General features: G+C 43.9%; 1 protein-coding gene across 1 annotated transcript in view; it reads left to right on the forward strand.

Annotated features, from left to right (window-relative positions):
• The window catches only part of GOLGB1 (golgin B1), a 108,875-nt gene that overhangs the window by 63,428 nt on the left and 24,288 nt on the right, over positions 1 to 21,159 (forward strand). Inside the window, exons 16-17 of the mRNA XM_065400653.1 lie at positions 19,006 to 19,184; positions 20,070 to 20,238. Coding sequence (XP_065256725.1) covers positions 19,006 to 19,184; positions 20,070 to 20,238 — 348 coding nt within the window. The remainder of the gene's footprint in view (positions 1 to 19,005; positions 19,185 to 20,069; positions 20,239 to 21,159) is intronic.

Below are 21,159 nucleotides of genomic sequence, written 5' to 3' on the forward strand. Positions count from 1 at the left end.
CGATAAGAATATCATGCGAGACCGTATCAAATGCCTTACTAAAGTCTAGGTATACCAGATCCACAGCTTCTCCCTTATCCACAAGACTCGTTATCCTATCGAAGAAAGCTATCAGATTAGTTTGACATGATTTGTTCTTTACAAATCCATGCTGGCTGTTCCCTATCACCTTACCACCTTCCAAGTGTTTGCAGATGATTTCCTTAATTACTTGCTCCATTATCTTCCCTGGCACAGAAGTTAAACTAACTGGTCTGTAGTTTCCTGGGTTGTTTTTATTTCCCTTTTTATAGATGGGCACTATATTTGCCCTTTTCCAGTCTTCTGGAATCTCTCCCGTCTCCCATGATTTTCCAAAGATAATAGCTAGAGGCTCAGATACCTCCTCTATTAGCTCCTTGAGTATTCTAGGATGCATTTCATCAGGCCCTGGTGACTTGCAGGCATCTAACTTTTCTAAGTGATGTTGGCGGTAAAATTCCTAATGTTTCGTTAGGGCTTCTCTTTAGAATTTTTCTTAAAACCCATGAGATCTAGGTCTGATATTTGAAATGTAAAAACATACAGCCGCTTCTTGTATACCATTGTTGTGACTCCATTGTTAACTTTAAGATAACTTCCATAATAAACTTGATTTTCAAACATAGACTTATAAAAATTAGAGGTGGGGAAACCTTGTCAACTTGCCCAGCCCATATCCTGAGGGGCCAGTTCAGCACATCATAGTTTTTGATTCAATCTAATTTTAGAAGTTCCAAGCAATGCCCCTTTCTTTGGGAAACCATTGCACAACTTCATACCCCGTCTCCCCAGACCTCAATCTGAATCCCTTGTTTGTCTCATCTACCTGTTTCCTCTTGCTCCAAAGACTGTCACTTTGCATATGTATATGAAATAAGAAGGGAAAATTAAGGCTGAATATCAGGAGTGTCTTCCTGACAGTAAGGTCGTCGTCATCATTTAACATCGAGGCCTAGAGGCACACCATGGGGCCCAACCTGGTTGATGTCTCTAGGCACTATTGCCATACAAATGTTAAATGATAATGACAACCTTACTGTCAGGAAGACTTTTTTTCCTCATATTCATCCTTAATTTTTGCTTTTTAGTTCATTCAGTTAGTCCAAGTTACAACCCCTGTACCACACTAGATAACTCCTCCCCTTCCTTGGTGTTTACATGTTTGTAGACTGTTCTGTCTCCCCTCAGTTGCTTCTTTGCCGAGCTTCTACCTACGTTGCTCTTTTAATCTTTCCTCTTGATTTAGTTTGTTGTCTTTCTGATACACAGTGCTACCCAGAATTGAACACATTAGCTGGAGAGTCTGTTACCTCAGTAAGCAGTCTGTGTGTCCACAGTATGCAGATTCTGGGACTATAATGTGTTACCTGAGGAGGTTGGTTGTCAGAGTCAAATTTCAAAAAAAGACTAATTTTTCCTCTGTAAAATATTTCCTCGGCAAAAGTTACTCAACATTTTTCCAGCAAAGTATTTGGGAATATTTACTTGTCCTGTAAAGGATTGGTCTGTGAAATTCAGAGACTACATTTTATCAGTAGAGTGTAAAATAGAGGACTCAATCTATTCTTAAATTATATCCATAATACTGCCTCATGCAGAGCAGATGTCTTAGCACTACTTTTCACTTACCACAGTGCCTTTCTTGGCAGTGTCCCAAAGTGTTTTGGACACTAGTACAAGGGGTTCCAAAACCCAATCCATGTTTTGTGAATTGTGTTGCTTGTTTTTGTGTACACATCCTTGAAATTTTGCATCTGCCTGTGTATCTCCTTGTTGGATATTCTTAGATGTACGATGATGGATGTGGCATGAATACCTGAATAGAGTAGAACAGAATTAGATAGAAGTTATCACAAGATCCTTTGAAGCTTCTGTGCCTCAATTTTGCTTCCAGATCTTTATAGCACGAGGATACAAAAAATTCTCTAAAAGAGCTGGTGTCTCTGCCTATTGGACACTGATCCAGATGCCTTCCCTCACACTTATGGTATGCCCTGGATGAGATTATACAGTAGAACCTCAGAGTTGCAAACACCTCGGGCATGGAGGTTGTTCATAACTCTGAAATGTTTGTAACTCTGAACAAAACGTTATGGTGGTTGTTTCAAAAATTTCAACTGAACATTGACTTAATATAGCTTTGAAACTTTATTATGGAGAAGAAAAATGCTGTTTTTAACTATCTTAATTTAAATGAAACAAGCACAGAAACAGTTTCCTTACTTTGTCATTTTTTTTGGTCTCTGCTGCTGCCTGATTGTGTACTTCCGGTTCCAAATATGGTGTGTGGCTGACTGGTCAGTTCATAACACTGGTGTTTATAACTCTGAGGTTCTACTGTATAAACAGATACTCTAGTCCAGGGTTCTCAACTTTGCTCATAATGTGAGCCACATCTTCAAAGTGTGTCTCTCATGAACTCCCATTCACATTTACATAACATCCCTATAGCAATAACTTCAAGTGACAGTAGGAAAACGCTTAAATGTATTTTAGCAGAAAACAAGGAAGGGCCAGTATCATATATACACACTTGTAAAGTTGTAGCCAGTTATATATAAAAAACTTGATGCTTTTTTTAAAGAAAAAGTTTCACAAAGCTGAAAACAACTACTGGGAAGAATAATTTAAACAAAAATCTTATGATAGTTAGGAATTGTTTAAGAACACTTTACTAGATACACAAAGATCTACAACTGAGAAAGAAGGCCATGCTGGTTAAAAGACCAGCGTGGCTTAGAAGGGAGGTGAAGGCGCCTCTCTCTCTCTCTCTCTCTCTCTCTCTCTCTCTCTCTCTCTCTCTCTCTCTCTCTCTCTCTCTCTCTCTCTCTCTCTCTCTCTATATATATATATATATATATATATATATATATATAAAAATGGGAAAGTTAATTGTTGTTAATATAAATGTTAGAAATTGTTAAAAAAAATTGATAAAGGAAGTGTACAGGATTGGGCCCTACCTTACAGCGCTCTCTTCTGGCTGGACTCATGCTTGTGCTAGCTGAACCCACTCCCTCCCTGGGGAAATTCTGCCTGGGCCCTCTCACAGAATCCAGAGAAGGTAGTTTCTGGGCAGATTAGTTACTGTGGGTTTTATTTTAAGACTTCTTAGTGGAAATAGGATCAAAGCTTCAGTGGTTCAACCTGTACAGACTTTGAAGAGAAAGTCCCTTTCTCCAAGTCTGTCCCTCATCCCATGAGTTCATCAACCCAACAATTCCTGGTTCTTACCTCAGAGACGTTTTGTTAACAGGACTTTCCCCAATCTCCCTTCTGTCCATTCGTTTCTTGGCACCACTCCTCCCAGCAATTGCTCCAGCCTCTGGCTAAGTGTTGCAATCCCATTCCATTTCCTGCTTCTCCTTCTATGAGAATCAGCCAGTTAAAATTGCAGGTCTTTCCCGAGGTGCACGGGTTGGGCTAATTAGCCCGCCAGCTGCAGGCCTCTGACCCAGAGGAATGGTATCACTTATGCCTTCACAGGAAACAAAAGAACACGAGAGATCTATGGCTAGTGGATTTAAGGATCATAAGAAGGAGTTTAAGTATATTATAAACAAAGAGAATCCCAACACTGGTAATGGTCCATTACTGGATGGAAATGATAGAATTATCAATAATAATGCAGAAAAAAGAGAAGGGTCCAATAAATATTTCTATTCTGTATTTGGGGAAAAAATGATGTAATCCTATCTTATGATAATGGGTGATGAAAGACTTTCTATTCCACTAATATGGTGTGGGTCTGCTGCTCAGTGGAGAAGGTGAATTGGTAATGGAAGATGCTAGGAAGGCAGAGTTGCTCAATGCCTGTTTTGCTTCAGTCTTCTCACAAAAAATAACGTGACTGGATGACTAGCGAAGTTAACATAGACACTAAAGGGTAAGGGATACAGATTGGAATAAGTAAAGAACATGTCAGAGATCTTCTGACCAATTTGAATGAATTCAAATCAGCGGGGCCAGATGCTATTCACCTGAGGGTACTGAAGGATTTCGCTGAAGAAATCTGAGTCAGTGGCAATAATATTTACAAACTCATGGATGACAGGATAGGTCCCAGAAGACTGGAGAAGGGCTAACATGGTGCCCATCTTTTAAAAGGGGGGAAAGGAGGAGGTGGGGAACTATAGATCAGTCAACCTGACTTTGATACGTGGGAAGCAGTGTATAAAACATTCAATTTGCGAATACCTGGAGGATGAAGGGGTAATCACAAGCAGCCAGCATGGATTTACCAAGAACAAATCATGCCAAACCAACTTGATTTCCTTCTTTGACAGGGTAACTAATTTAGTGGATATGGGGAATGTGGTGAACTTATACCTGGACGTCAACAAGGCTTTAGACACAGTCCCACATGACATTCTGATAAGTAAGCTGGAGAAATGTGGTCTTGGCGGAACTACCATTAAGTGGATACATAATTGGTTAAACAACTGCAAACAAAGAGTCACTATTAATGGAATGATGTTGGTTTGGAGGGAGGTCTCAAGTTGAGTTCCACAGGGATCTGTTCTGGGTCCAGTGTTTAATATCTTTATTAATGACATGGATGTAGGTATAAAGAGCAAACGGATCAAATTTGCAGATGACACAAGGCTGGGGGGGTGGGTGTTGCTAATACTTTGGGGGATAGAGCTAAAATTCCGAGGGATCTTGATAAATTGGACAACTGGGGTATAGACAACAAAATGAAATTCAACAAAGACAAATGTAAGGTGCTGCATTTAGGGAAGAAAAGCCAAATGCAAAAATACAGAAAACTGGGTTGGCAGCAGCACTGCTGAGAAGGATCTGGGACTTGTGCTGGATCACAACCTCAATATGAATCAACAATGTGATGATGTTGCAAAAAAGCGAATTCAATTTTAGATTGCATTAACAGAGACATTACTGCTCTATTGGGCGTTGGGTAGGCCTCAGCTGAGGTACTGTGTCCACTTTTGGTCACCAATGTATAGAAAGGATGTAGAAAAACTGGAAAGGATTCAGAGATGAGCAACAAAGATGATCAAAAGAATGAAATAAGAACATAAGAACGGCCATACTGGATCAGACCAAAGTTCTATCTAGCCCAGTATCCTGTCTTCGGACAGTGGCCAATGCTAGGTGCCCCAGAGGGAATTAACAGAACAGGTAATCATGAAGTGATTCAGTAGCTGTTATCCATTCCCAGCTTCTGGCAAATAGAGGCTAGGGACATTTCAGAGCATGGTTTTGCATCCTTGCCCATCCTGGCAAATAGCCATTGATGGACCTATCCTCCATGATGCAAGCCATATGAGCAAAGGCTGAAGGAACTGGGTATGTTTAGTTTGCAAAAGAGGAGATTAAGGGGGATATGATAGCAGTGGTCAAATACTTTAAAGGCTGCCATAAAAAAGATAGAGAAAAGTTGTTCTCTTTTGCCATAGAGGGCAGGACGAGAGGCAATTGGTTCAAACTACAGCATAGCAGATTTAGATTAAATCTCAGGGGAAACTTCCTAACTGTAAGAACAGTAGGACAATGGAACAGACTGCCTAGGGAGGTTGTGGAAGCTCCTTCACTGAAGGTTTTCAAAAGGAGGCTGGATAGCCATGTGTTTCGGATAGTTTAGAGACAACAAATCCTGCATCTTGGGAGGGGATTAGACTATATGACCCTTCTAACCCTATGATTCTGTGAATATCTCAGGAAGATGTTAAACAGCAGCTGCTAAAGTTAGACATGTTTAAATCAGCAGGTTGAGGAGCTCACTGGACCCTAATGTTAATATTCACTACCTCTTGGAACAGTGGGGAAGTTCCAGAAGACTGAAGGAAAGCTAATGTGTCAGTATTTAAAGCAGGTAAATGGGATGACTTGGGTCATTCTAGGCCTATTAGCTGGACATCGATCCTTTGAAGAAGGAAAAAAAAAAAAAAAAAGCAGAGGATAATATAACGAATGTAAATCAACATGGGTTTATGGAAAATAGATCCTGTCAAACTAACCTGATATTATTTTTATGATATGTTTGGTTGATAAAGGTAATAATGTTGATGTCCACGCAGTGTGCAGAGGCGGTCAAAAAAGCAAACAGGATGTTAGGAATCATTAAAAAGGGGATAGAGAATAAGACTGAGAATATATTATTGCCCTTATATAAATCCATGGTACGCCCACATCTCGAATACTGTGTACAGATGTGGTCTCCTCACCTCAAAAAAGATATTCTAGCACTAGAAAAGGTTCAGAAAAGAGCAACTAAAATGATTAAGGGTTTAGAGAGGGTCCCATATGAGGAAAGATTAAAGAGGCTAGGACTCTTCAGTTTGGAAAAGAGAAGACTAAGGGGGGACATGATAGAGGTATATAAAATCATGAGTGATGTTGAGAAAGTGGATAAGGAAAAGTTATTTACTTATTCCCATAATACAAGAACTAGGGGTCACCAAATGAAATTAATAGGCAGCAGGTTTAAAACAAATAAAAGGAAGTTCTTCTTCACGCAGCGCACAGTCAACTTGTGGAACTCCTTACCTGAGGAGGTTGTGAAGGCTAGGACTATAACAATGTTTAAAAGGGGACTGGATAAATTCATGGTGGCTAAGTCCATAAATGGCTATTAGCCAGGATGGGTAAGAATGGTGTCCCTAGCCTCTGTTCGTCAGAGGATGGAGATGGATGGCAGGAGAGAGATCACTTGATCATTGCCTGTTAGGTTCACTCCCTCTGGGGCACCTGGCATTGGCCACTGTCGGTAGACAGATACTGGGCTAGATGGACCTTTGGTCTGACCCAGTACGGCCTTTCTTATGTTCTTATGTTCTTATGATGTAATAGACCTCTGTAAAGCATTTGACTTTGTACCACATAACATTTTGATTAAAAAACTAGAATGTTATAAAATTAACATGGCATACATTAAATGGATTAATCACTGGCTAAATGACAGGTCTTGAAATGTTACTGTAAATGGGAACTAATCCATTGATATTGTGCTTTTCTAGGGGGGTCCCACAGGAATCAGTTTTGGCCCTATATTATTTAACATCAATGACCTGGAAGAAAACGAAATCATTAACAATGAAATTTTCAGATGACCTAAAGATTGGGGGAGTGGTAAATAATGAAGAGGACAGATCATTGATACAGAATGATCTGGATCTGTTGCTAAGCTGAATGCAAGCAAACAATATGCATTTTAATACTACAAAATGTAATGTATATATCTAGGAACAAAGAATGTAGGCCATACATACAGGATGGGGGACTCTATCCTGGGAAGCAGTGACTCTGAAAAAGAGTTGAGGGTTGTGGTAGATAATCAGGTGAACATGAGCTCCCAGTGCAACTTGGTAGCCAAAAGGGCTAATCCTAGAAATTTAGGGCAGGAAAGTTGTGCAAGAGGTCATATAATAAAATCATAGAAGATTAGGCTTGGAAGAGACCTCAGGAGGTCATCTAGTCCAACCCCCTGCTCAAAGCAGGACCAACATCCAAACCAGGGCTTTGTCAAGCTGGGCCTAAAAAAATCTATAAGGGTGGAGATTCCACCACCTCCCTATGTAACCCATTCCAATGCTTCACCACCCTCCTCGTGAAATAGTGTTTCCTAATATCCAACCTCGACCCTCCCCCACAGCAACTTGAGACCATTGCTGCTTGTTCTGTCATCTGCCACCACTGAGAACAGCCTAGCTCCATCCTCTTTGGAACCCCCCTTCGGGTAGTTAAAGGCTGCTATCAAATCCCGCCTCACTCTTCTCTTCTGCAGACTAAACAAGCCCAGATCCCTCAGCCTCTCCTCGTAAGTCATGTGCCCCAGCCCCCTGATCATTTTCGTTGCCCTCCGCTGGACTCTCTCCAATTTGTCCACATCCTTTCTGTAGTTGGAGGCCCAAAACTGGACACACAACTCCAGATATGGCCTCACCAGAGCCAAATAGAGGGAAATAATCACTTCCCTCGATCTGCTGGCAATGCTCCTACTAATGCAGCCCAATATGCCATTAGCCTTCTTGGCAACAAGGGCACACTGCTGACTCATATCCAGCTTCTCATCCTCTGTAATCCCCAGGTCCTTTTCTGCAGAACTGCTGCTTAGCCAGTCGGTCCCCAGCCTGTAGCGGTGCATGGGATTCTTCCGTCCTAAGTGCAGGACTCTGCACTTGTCCTTGTTGAACCTCATCAGATTTCTTTTGGCTCAATCCTCCAATTTGTTTAGGTCACTCTGGACCCTATCCCTACCCTCCAGCATATCTACCTCTCCCCGCAGCTTCGTGTCATCTGCGAACTTGCTGAGGGTGCAATCTGTCCCATCATCCAGATCATTAATAAAGATGTTGAACAGTCCATATTGTCCTTTTGCCTGTGCTCAGGCAGGATTCAGTATACCTAGGCCATCCCTGATAGATTTATAAAAAGCAACAGAGTCCTGTGGCACCTTTAAGACTAACAGATGTATTGGAGCATAAACTTTCGTGGGTGAATGCCCACTTCGTCGGATGCATCCGACGAAAGCTTATGCTCCAATACATCTGTTAGTCTTAAAGCTGCCACCGGACTCTCTGTTGCTTTTTACAGATCCAGACTAACACGGCTACCCCTCTGATACTTGACACCTGATAGATTTAGCTAACCTGTTATTAAAAACCTCCAATGATGGGGATTCCACAACATCCTAGGTAACCTGTTCCAGTGCTTAACTATCCTTGTAATATCTAACCTAAGTCTCCCTTGCTGCAAATTAAGCCATTTACTTCTTGTCCTACCCTCTGTGGACATGGAGAGCAATTGATTACCATCCTCTTTATAACAAACTTTTGCATATTTGAAGATTATTATAATTTTTCTTCTCTAGACTAAACATGCCTAGTTATTTCAACCTTTCCTCATAGGTCATGTTTTCTAAGCCTCTTATCATCTTATCAAAAAAATTGACACTCTCTCCAGTTTCTCCACATCTTTCTTAGTGTGATGCCCAAAACTGGACACAGTACTCCACGTGAGGCCTCACCAATGCCAAGTAGAGTGGAACAATTACCTCCCATGTCTTAATACGACATTCCTGTTCATACGTCCCAGAATGACATTTGCATTATTCTCAACAGCATCGTCACTGCTGACTCATATTAATTATAACTCCCAGCTTCTTTTCTGCAGTACTGCTGCCTAGCCAGTTATTCTTCTTCAAGGAATGTCCCTGTGGGTGCTCCACTTTAGGTGTCTGTGCGCCCTGTGCCTAAAATCAGAGACACCATCATGGTCTTGTGCCACTCGAGGCAGTTACATAGCACTGTGCTACCAACTGTCCCTCAGTTCCTTCTCTACTGCCTTTGGCTTGAGTTGGGACAACTTAGCAGCACCTCATTTACCCTTAGAAAACATAGCTTGTAGTAGTTAGTTATCAAGGTTACTACCCTTACTTCTTTATTCTTTATCCAAAAAGAAATTATTCTCCTCTATAGATTAGATCTCATAACCTTGGGTTTAGCAGGCCAGTGCGCAAACCACTGAGCTATCCCTATCCCCTTAGAGTAGGAAGATAAGTTAGAATCCTTCCAAGTTACTACTCCCTTTTAGCAAAAACTGTGTCTCTCCAGCATGCCTGGATCACCCGGCTTTAAACGCTGTCTGACTTGCAGACTATCAATTCTGATCTCGGATGGACACACACACTGCATCCACTGTCTCGGTGAGACTCGCATTCCCCAAAAGTGCCCACGCTGCCGAAACCTTACGGCTAAAACAAGGAAGGTGAGAGACCTCCAATTAAAACTTCTGATGATGGAGAAATGCTTCAGACCCGCCTCAGACCCCGAGTCGAGGACCCCTCCGGGCCAATGGTCACCATTAGCAGCCTTTGACAGAGGTCCTGCCTCAACAGCCTCCATAAAAGAGCCTGTACCTAAAAAAGCCACACACAAAACAGAATCAGTCTTCGCTTCGCTGGGAATCCACTAAGAAAAAGCAATCGCCTCCTAACAAGTACTCCTCAGTACCATTGGCACTGAGTACATCGGACTCTGAGGCACCAGGTCCCTCTGGCACTGTGAGCACTCAGAGAGCAAAAGACCCAAAGTGGGCAAGCTCTAACTGTCTCTCACAGGGCAAACTTATGCCCTCGGCACCAGTACACATGGAGCTGAAGAGGCGCTCAGCACCAAGCAGCAAAATGGTGCCACCTGCGGTACCTACCCAACACGGCACAAGACCTGCAGCATCGACTTTTGTAGATCATACGCCTGCACTGCCAGCAATGTCAACTCTGGCACCGACGCTCCCGGTGCCACATCAGTTCTTGCAACATACAGACCTGATGGTCTCCTCAACCCCGGAATCTCCGCTCCTCGGTACTGATGGCACTCCAACTTGATTGGTACTGAGCCGACTGACTACTCCACTGCGGTCAGCTCCCACTCTTTCCAGCGACGATGAAGATGAGGATGAAGTAGTGATTTATACACCTCATCGCTCCTCACCCAAACCTGGATCATCACACTGGCCGGAATACCCCCCTACTGCAGATGCACATACCTGGTTTGGGGACCTATGGGCTCTGGCAGCCATGCCATTCCAACCTAACTAGCCATACTGGGATCCGTGGGCATTACACAGGGCTCAACATTGGAGGGCCCCTAGCCCATCAAGATCAAGAGCGCCACAATCACCATCACCACCTCATAGAATCATAGAATATCAGGGTTGGAAGGGACCTCAGGAGGTCATCTAGTCCAACCCCCTGCTCAAAGCAGAACCAATTCCCAACTAAATCATCCCAGCCAGGGCTTTGTCAAGCCGGGCCTTAAAAACCTCCAAGGAAGGAGATTCCACCACCTCCCTAGGTAACCCATTCCAGTGCTTCACCACCCTCCTAGTGAAATAGTGTTTCCTAATATCCAACCTAGACCTCCCCCACTGCAACTTGAGACCATTGCTCCTTGTTCTGTCATCTGCCACCACTGAACAGCCGAGCTCCATCCTCGTTGGAACCCCCCTTCAGGTAGTTGAAAGCAGCTATCAAATCCCCCCTCATTCTTCTCTTCTGGAGACTAAACAATCCCAGTTCCCTCAGCCTCTCCTCATAAGTCATGTGCTCCAGACCCCTAATCATTTTTGTTGCCCTCCCCCACCGCCCTCAGAGACACAGGAAGAAATGACTGAGGAAACGGAAGGAAATCTCGGATCAGGAAGCCTCACCGCTGCCTAACTTGTCATCTTTGTCACCAGACTAAACGATAATGCCCCCACCTCCCACCACAGGGGATGACTTCAAGTAGTTCTAGGAACTCTTTAAAAGGGTGGCAGAGTCACTGGACGTATCCCTCGAAGAGGTGCTGGAGTCACAACATAAACTGTTAGACATACTCCAGACATCAACCTAAACAAAGATTGCGCTACTGATCAATGATGCTATTATGGAGCCTGCCAAAACCATCTGGCAGACACCCGCAACTGCAACACCATCGTGCAAAAGATAGGACAGAAAGTACTACATAGCATCTAAGGGAGCAGAATTTTTGTTTACACACCCCACACCAAACTCCTTGGTAGTGGAGGCAGTAAATGAGAGGGGGAAACAGCACCACACCAGAGCAACCCCATGAGACAAAGACTAGAAGAGGCTAGACCTCTTCGGTCTCAAGACATATTCTTCTGCCACATTACAATTTCACATAGCAAATTATGAGGCTTTACTGGACAAATGTACTCTCAAAGTTTTCTCAAAAATGTCAGAATTTATTGACCATTTACCTGAGGATAAAAAAAGAACAGTTCAAGGCTAATATCACCACAGGCCTCACTTGACTCTGCAGACACGGCTGCACAATCCATCGCAACATCTGTTGTCATGCGCCATGCATGTTGGCTACATCTTTTGGGATTTCCCAGGGAAGTCCAGTCGACTGTCGAGGATCTGCCCTTCGAAGACCCAAAGTTATTTGTGGCTAAAACAGATGAGTCCCTCCACACCCTTAAGGACTCAAGGGCAACCTTAAAATCTCTGGGCATCTACACACCTGCAAATAAAAAGAAATAGGGCAGGTATTATATCCAGATATTTCACTCACCGCCATACACACAACCTCACAGGCAGTACGACCAACGGCATAAACAAAGACAAATCAGAGGTCGGCAAAACCAAAATCAACCCTTGACATCCCAGCAGTCCACCTTGAGACAACAATTTTGAAGGTGTGGTCGCAGGCACAAGACCACCATACTCTCTAACTCAGGAAACAGAAACTGTCTCCCATCCATTCAGAGATCACCACCATTTTACCAAGTCTGGAACACCATCACAACAGATGGGTTTTGGAAATTATCTAAAACAGTTATTCCATCCCCTTTACCTCTATCCCACCTACCCACCCTCTTTCCCTATCCCTCTTCAATAAGCACCACACAGAGCACGATAACACTTCACAAACTTAGGGCTACAAATAAATAGTCAGAAGTCCACACTGACCCCCGTCCAGATACTAGGATTTATCGGAGCTTGCCTCATCTGTGCAACAGCGACACTACCTCAACCACTCTTTATCAGACTGGTCAACTTAATTTCAACAGTGACAGACAGTCCACAAATATTGGCCAGGACATGTCTCCAACTACTAGGCTATATGGCAGCAGCGACGTTTGTTGTCGAACATGCCAGACTTCACATGAGATGCCTGCAGACCTGGCTTCGAACAGTGTACACTCCACACAGACTCAGCCTAAGCAGATGGCTCACGATGCTGAGGAAGGTAAAAGACTCACTCAAATGGTGGACACAATCAAGAAACGTCTGCACAGGGACCCATTTCTACAAAGGACCCCAACAATGCCAATCACCACAGATGCCTCTCTAATAGGCTGGGCAGCACATTTACTCAACAACACAGTCCAAGGCCGATGGTCCCCTTCAGAGTTCAACATGCACATAAACTTGCTGGAGCTAATGGCAGTCAGCCACACATGCAGTCACTTTCTACCTCTAATAAAAAACAAAGCCATCAGGATCCCCCCGGACAATGTAGCGTGCATGTCTTACATAAACTGCCAAAGGGGTGCACGATCACAATCCGTATGCACAGAAGTGATACGGCTCTGGAATTGGTGCATCAGCAACAACATCCACATGTTGGCATCCTACCTGCTGGGATGCCAAAACTCAACACCTTTAGCCAAGATTTTGCACAGAGCCACGAATGGGAGATAGATCCCAGTGCTCTACATACAGTATGCAAACGATGGGGATTCCCTACCATAGACCTCTTTGCAACAGCACAGAATACCAAGTGACCATGATATTGCTCCAGAGCAGGATTGTGAGCCCTCTCCCTAGGTGATGCTCTCATCATATGGGATCATAAAATCATAGAATCATAGAAAATTAGGTTGGAAGAGACCTCAGGAGGTCATCTAGTTCAATCACCTGCTCAAAGCATGCACCATTTATGTATGCATTTCCTCCGACCCCACTCTTAACCCGTGTCATACACAAGTTCCAGAAAGACAAATCCAAAGTAATCATAATAACGCCAACATGACCCAGGCAAACATGATTCCCATACCTTCTGAGGATGGTGATACACCCACCTCAAACCCTTCCCCTAATGCCTCACCACCTCTCACAAGATACGGGACACATCCACCATCCCAACCTCGCAGTTCCCCACCTAAAGACCTGTCTGCTCCGTGGCTAAGAGGGGTCGAGACTACCTGTTTGGAGGAAGTAAAAAGACATATTACTGAACAGCCGTAGAACGAGTAGAAGAAACACATATCCATAAGTGGAAACGGTTCAACACTTGGTGCCAAGATAGACCGATTTTTGCCTATATTTTGCCCGTTACCAAGGGTCCTGGGTTACATATTAGAACTTAAAAAATTGGGGCTGTCCACAAGCTCTATCAAGGTATACTTGGCGGCTATTACAGCCTTCCACAAGAAAGTGGATGGAGTCACCATATTTGTTCACCCAACCACTAAACACTGAGGGGCATTGAGAACACTTACAGCACAACAAGGAACCTGCCATCCATGTGAGACCTCAACCTCGTCTTTCGCTGACTCTTGGGAAAGCCATTTGAGCTCCTCGTTACCTGCTCATTACTCCACCTATCTATGAAGGTGGCCTTCCTCATCGCCATCACATCCGCCAGCCAGGTGGGAGAACTAGGTGCCCTAATGGCATATCCCCCTTACACAATGTTCTTTAAAGTTACTTTAAGACCACACCCCAAGTTCCTACCCAAAGTCACCTCCCCCTTTCATTTGAACCAACACATTTACCTGTATTTTTCAAAAATACATATGCAGGCGAAAGGGAGGCATCACTTCACACATTGGACGTTGGCAGAACTTTGACTTTCTACATTGAAAGAACAAAAACATTTAGGAAATCATGAGACTATTTGTCTCCATAACAGAATGCTCAATAGCCCAAATAATCTCAAAACAGAGACTGTCCAAATGGATATCGGGATGCATCTACCTTTGTTACCAAAAGTGTCACCTACAAGCCCCAGTGGGAGTACTGTCTACCAGAGCACAGGCAGCATCTGTGGCTTTTCTCAACAACATACCCATTACTGACATTTGCAGAGCAGCAACCTGGGCATCAGCCTGCACATTCATGAAACACTATGCTATAGAGCAACAATCAGCATCAGCTGCTCGCTTTGGGCTCACTGTGTTATCCACCATCCATAACACAACTCTGAAGCCCCTCCCTTCCACAGAGAGAGACTGCCCAACAGGCACCTAAAGTGGAGCACCCACAGGGACACTCCTCAAAGAAGAAGAGAGAGTTACTCACCTTGTGCAGTAACTGGGGTTCTTCAAGATGGTTGTCCCTATGGGTGCTCCACTACCCTCCCTCATCCCCCTCTACTTCGGAGTTTTCACACGGATTCTCTGCGATAGAAAAGGAACCAAGGGACGTTTGGTTGCGCAATGCTATGTAACTGCCTCAAGAGGCGCGAGACCGTAACGGCGCATGCACAACCCAACAAGGCAGGTGCAGGGCACACAGACACCTAAAGTGGAGCACCCAACGGGACAACCATCTCAAAGAACCTCAGTTACTGTACAAGGAGAGTAACCTTCTCTTCCCCCATTTTGCAGTCGTGCATTTGATTTTTTTTTTCCTTCCTGCGCCTAGTAGTTTGTAATTATCTTTATTGAATTTCATCTTCTTATTATTGATTTCAGACCAATTCTCCGATTAAGATTGGATTAGATTGAGTTCTAATCCTGTTCTCCAAAATGTTTGCAACCCCTGTCAGCTTGATGTCATCCGCAAATTTTGTAAATGTACTCTCTACTTCATCATCCAAGTTGTTAATGAAAATATTGAATAGTACAAGACCCAGGACAGAACAATGTGGGACCCCACTCACTTGATAGGTACTTCTCGTTTGACTGGGGACCGTTGTCAAGTACTCTTTGAGTATAGTTTTTCAATCAGTTGTCCACTCACTTTATACTAACTTCATGAAGACCACATTTTCATAGTTTTCTTATGAATATAGAATCATATAACTGGAAGGGACCTCAATAGGTCATCTAGTCCAGTCCCCTGCACTCAAGGCAGGACTAAGTATTATCTAGACCATCCCTGACAGGTGTTTGTCCAACCTGCTCTTAAAAATCCCCAATGATGGAGATTCCACAACCTCCCTAAGCAATTTATTCCAGTTCTTAACCACTCTGACAGGAAGTTTTTCCTAATGTCCAACCTAAATCACCCTTGCTGCAATTTAAGCCCATTGCTTCTTGTCCTATCCTCAGAAGTTAAGGAGAAATATTTTTCTCCCTCCTCCTTGTAACAACCTTTTATGTACTTGAAAACTGTTCTCATGTCCCCTCTGTCTTCTCTTTTCCAGACTAAACAAACCCAATTTTTTCAATCTTCCCTCATAGGCCATGTTTTCTAGACCTGTAATCATTTTTGTTGCTCTTCTCTGGATTTTCTCCAATTTGTCCACATCTTTCCTGAAATGTGGCGCCCAGAACTGGACAATACTCGGATTGAGGCCTAATCAGTGTGGCGTAGAGCGGAAGAATTACATCTCGTGTCTCGCTTACAATACTCCTGCTAATACATCCCAGAAGGATTTTATTTATTTATTTATTTTATTTTATTTTATTTTATTTTATTTTATTTGCAAGAGTGTTACGCTGTTGACTCATATTTAGCATGCGATCCAATATGATCCTCAGATCCCTTTCTGCAGTACTCCTTCCTAGGCAGTCATTTCCCATTTTGTATGTGTGCAACTGATTGTTCCTTCCGAAGTGGAGTACTTTGCATTTGTCCTTATTGAATTTCATCCTATTTACTTCAGACTATTTCTCCAGTTTGTCCAGATCATTTTCAATGTTAATCCTATCCTCCAAAGCACTTGCAACCTCTTCCACCTTGGTATAGTCTGCAGACTTTATAAGTGTACTCTCTATGCCATTATCTAAATCATTGATGAAGATATTGAACAGAACCGGACCCAGAACTGATCCCTGCGGGACCTCACTCGTTATGTCCTTCCAGCATGACTGTAAACCACTGATAACTACTCTCTGTTACGCACCCACCTTATAGTAGCTCCATCTAGGTTGTATTTCACTAGTTTGTTTATGAGAAGGTCATGCGAGACCGTATCAAAAGCCTTTCTAAAGTCAAGATATACCACTTCTACCACTTCCCCCCATCCACAAGGCTTGTTACCCTGTCAAAGAAAGCTATCAGGTTGGTTTGACACGATTTATTCGTGACAAATCTATGCTGATTGTTATTTATCACCTTATTATCTTCTAGGTGTTTGCAAATTGATTGCGTAATTATTTGCTCCATTATCTTTCAAGGTACAGAAGTTAAGCTGACTGGTCTGTAATTCCCTGGGTTGCCCTTTTCCAGTCTTCTGGAATCTCTCCTTCTTCCATGACTTTTCAAAGACAATTGCTAATGGCTCAGATATCTCTTCAGTCAGCTCCTTAAGTATTCTAGGATACATTTCATCAGGCCCTGGTGATTTGAAGACATCTAACTTGTCTAAGTAATTTTTGACTTGTTCTTTACCTATTTTAGACTCTGATCCTACCTCATTTTCACTGGCATTCACTATGTTAGACGTCCAATCGCCACCAACCTTCTTGGTGAAAACCGAAACAAAGAAGTCATTAAGCACCTCTGCCATTTCCACATTTTCTGTTATTGTCTTTCCCCCCTCATTGAGTAATGGGCCTACTCTGTTCTTGGTCTTCCCCTTGCTTCTAAGGTATTTGTAGAATGTTTTCTTGTTTCCTTTGATGTCTCTAGCTAGTTTGATCTTCTTTTGTGCCTTGGCTTTTCTAATTTTGTCCCTACATCTTGTGTTATTTGTTTATATTCATCCTTTGTAATTTGACCGAATTTCCACTTTTTGTAGGACTCAAGAAAGAGTTTTAGGTCATTGAAGATTTCCTGGTTAAGCCAAGGTGGTCTCTTGCCATACTTCCTAACTTTCCTACGCAGTGGGATAGTTTGCTCTTGTGCCCTTAATAATGTCTCTTTGAAAAACTGCCAACTGTCTTCAATTGTTTTTCCACTTAGACTTGCTTCTCCCACCCACATAGCACTGTGCACGTGAGCGCTTATGCTGGCAAAACTTATGTCGCTTAGGGGTGGGGGTTTTTTTCATAAGTGCTAGTGTAGACATGGCCTTGGAAAACGTTGTGACAGCGCTCCTCTGCCTCGGTGAGTTCTGTGCTTCCAATTAGTGGTGGGCCAGTGTATTCCTCTCTACCTCAGAATTTCCCCATGTCCTTGGGCTTGCTGTCCATGCTTGCCTGAGCAGGGTTCCTCCCAGCCTCCCTGACGGGGAAGTGGGAGGGAAGCCTCTTGGTCTCTGGTAGCCCCTCCGGGCGTCGTGGCAACAAACCAGGCCCCCAGTTCAGTCTCTCCCCTCCAGCGAGGTCTCTTCCCTCAGACCTCCGGGGTGCAGAAGGGCTGTTCATCGTGTTGGGTAGGGTTTCCCCTGCCCTTCGCCTCTGTACCTGTGGGGTTTTCCCTCCTGGTGCTTGTCAGCATCTGCACCACCCAGCTCTCCAGTAGCACACTTTCCTCCCATCACTCCTATCACGCACGCCTATCTGCCTGGAGGGGAGGCTTTTAACAGGTTCTGGCAGGCCCTTGATTGGCCTCTGGTGTCCTAATTAACCTAGAGTAACCTCTGTTCAGTTACCAAGGGAAAAGGGACTCAGAGCACTGACATCATGCATGCCAAGTGGCGCCGGCTGGTGGTGTCAGGCTCTGCATCCCTGGACATGTTTGAACAGGTCAGCCTCATGACCCTGAACAGTTTGCAGAAATGCGTCTTCAGCTACAACAGCAACTGCCAGGAGACGCCCAGTCACTACATCGTGGCCAGCTTGGAGCTCAGCTCCCTGGTGGTGCAACGCCATCACCACCTGCTCCTGCGCTATGACTTCCTGTAGCACTCTCCCATGGCTGTCTCGCCTGACCCTTTCACAACATGCTTTATAGTGATAAACTCAAGGGTATCAGATCCTTTAGCTTAGTGAAGAGAAGGTTAAGAGGTGACGATCACAGTTTATTTACATGGGGAACAAATATTTGATAATGGACTCTTCAATTTAGCAAAGATGCACCAAGATCCATTGGTTGGAAGTTGAAGCTAGACAAATTCAGACTGGAAATAAGGTGTAAATTTTAACAGTGAGGGTAATTAGCTATTAGAACAACTTACTAAGGACTGTGCTGGGTTCTTTGCTTCTGGCAATTTTTAAATCAAGATTGGCCAGTTCACCAGCGCTGATGCTGTTCTGAGCTGCTTTTAGCAGGACTTGTCTAGTAAGTGATGGTTCACTTCATAAGCCCTGCCTGCCTGCCGGATGTGACCACCTTCTCCAGATACCATAGTGAAGAGCACCTTAGGAATTTCTGTAAATAATTTAAAAAACTTTGCCTGTCTATTCAGCATCAGTTACAGGATTTGTCATTCTGCTGTTTTCCTTTGATTAAAGCTGACAGAGCTGAAGAATCTGCAGCAGCAGTACCTGCAGATTGGCATGGAAACAGCTGAGATCTCTCACTTAAAGGCTCGACTGCAGGAGTATCAGCAAGAGGCTGATAAACAGCATTGTCTCCAAGAACAATTGAGGCAGGACAGCATTTCCTGCCAACAGGAGCTCCACCAGCTCAGGTGAGAACAGCCCTTCTGCATACTGGTCTAGGGGGGCAAAAAATCTCCTTAATGCAAGATTTGGGGGGTCCCATTGGGAATAGAGCGGATGGCTGGAGGATGAGGTCAGGTGGTTATATGAAACTCTCATTCTGGAATAAGCCAGTGGCTCTTCTAATTTTGTTTCTTGCCTCCAGCGGTGGCTAGTATTGCATATTGCAGAGGAATGTATAACTGCCCCCATCCAATATTATACCTAATTTATGCAGTACTAGAACGTGGGACCAAATTTCTCCCTCCCCACCTGGTGACCAGCTTCTTCTCTGAGGCCCCTTAGATGTTAACCTAATTTGTGTTACTGCAGAAGCCATCCTTACTTATGAGTGAGTTATTCTTTATTTTATTAGTTTGATGCCCAACCCATGCTGCTGTCACCCTTAACAAATGCAGTCCATAAATATTCATACAGCAGTCTGTCCTTCCCCACAGAGCTAAAATTAACCAGCCAGTGAGAAGACTAAGTGATTTACCTTTCATCCCTGCCTTGCAGACTGACACAAGTTGTTTATCACAGTCTAGTCCAAACTGTCTGAAGACAAAGGAAAACATATTGTCCAGGGGTACTGTAAATGTGTAGCAGTGAACATGCTGCAGCCCCCAAGCCAACTGCAAAATGGCTTCCTGAACCCTGCTCTGTTTAAGTCCTCAACTGTGTGATTTGGGTATCTCTGTCTCTAAGCAGCAGTGTCTTGTTGCAAAGAAACTCTCCTGGCATAGGTTAACTGCGGGGAGTAATGACTGTTCCCCTGCTAGGCCTGTGCTGGGCTTCCTCAGTACTGCAGGTGACTACGCAGGACGTACTGTAGGAAGTGCCCTCTATAATGTCGACTATATGTTGCTTTGCAGACAGGAGAAGACCACATGGGAGATGCAAAACAAGAGGGCAAAAGAGCAGTACTTGATGGCCTTGGCAGACAAAGACCAGCAGCTAAGTCACTTGCAAAGGATTGTGCAAGATTGTGTGAAGTCACCCCTGTCCAAGTCGCAGGTCATAGAGGAACAATACCAAAGGCAGGTGAGCAAGGATGGAGTTCCCTTCATATTATAGGGAAATTGGAAGCTTGGAATTCAGTCAGGGAGGAGCCAGAGTGGAGGAGTGGGGTCACAGCATCTGAAAGCAGGTGGGTCAAATGTATTAGAGTGGAAAACACAAGTTTTTCTTTGAGCGTCCTCTGTATGTTTCCATTTGTGGGATGCACCAACTGTGCAGTGGGGATAGGTGTAAATGTCTAGAAAGCAGTGCTTGTTGGAGCATCCTTGTGTGTCCCCTTTCCCCGCCCTTGCGGCTCAGAATGCTCAAAGAGTTAGAATAGAAACAGGGCCAAGGTGTGTCATATATTTCATTTACTTCCAATCGCAATAGCGAGCTGATGTGGAACCTCACTCAGCTTTCTTGACCTGGGCTTTTGGAACTTTGTTCCCAGGGCTTTTTTATTCTTAGTCTTTTGTTTGTTTTAGTCAATTCTAGTTGGTTCTAGTTTATTTGCTCCAAATTCTGATTTTTAAGTACATTTTGGCGCCTGTGTGGCTCTTTGTGCTCTGTCATGAGTCCTTGGGTCTGATATAGAGGATCAGACCTCCAAGAGACTTGCACCTCTTGTTCCCGCTGTTCTCCACATGGGCATCTGAAGTGGGAATATGTTAAGCTTGCCCCATAGAAGGACACTTGTCTGTTGCATGTGCAGGACCTTAACACCATGGGCTAGGAAAGAGCTCCAGAACTAGCTGCAGGCAATGTTCCTGCAAGGGGGTCTTGCAGCCAAAAATCCCTGAACAGAGTCTCTGAGCATGGAGCATTCCAGGAGACTTGCTTCAGGCACTGATCCCCTGCAGAAGAGGCAAAAGGACCACACTTGATTCATAAAGCAGTGACCTACTTAGCAGGAGCTGAGCCTAAGGATCCACCTGGCTCAGATCCAAAGAAGCCAGCTTCAGC

Source organism: Emys orbicularis, chromosome 1, assembly GCF_028017835.1.
Source record: "Emys orbicularis isolate rEmyOrb1 chromosome 1, rEmyOrb1.hap1, whole genome shotgun sequence".
In the NCBI taxonomy this organism is placed as follows: Eukaryota; Metazoa; Chordata; order Testudines; family Emydidae; genus Emys; species Emys orbicularis.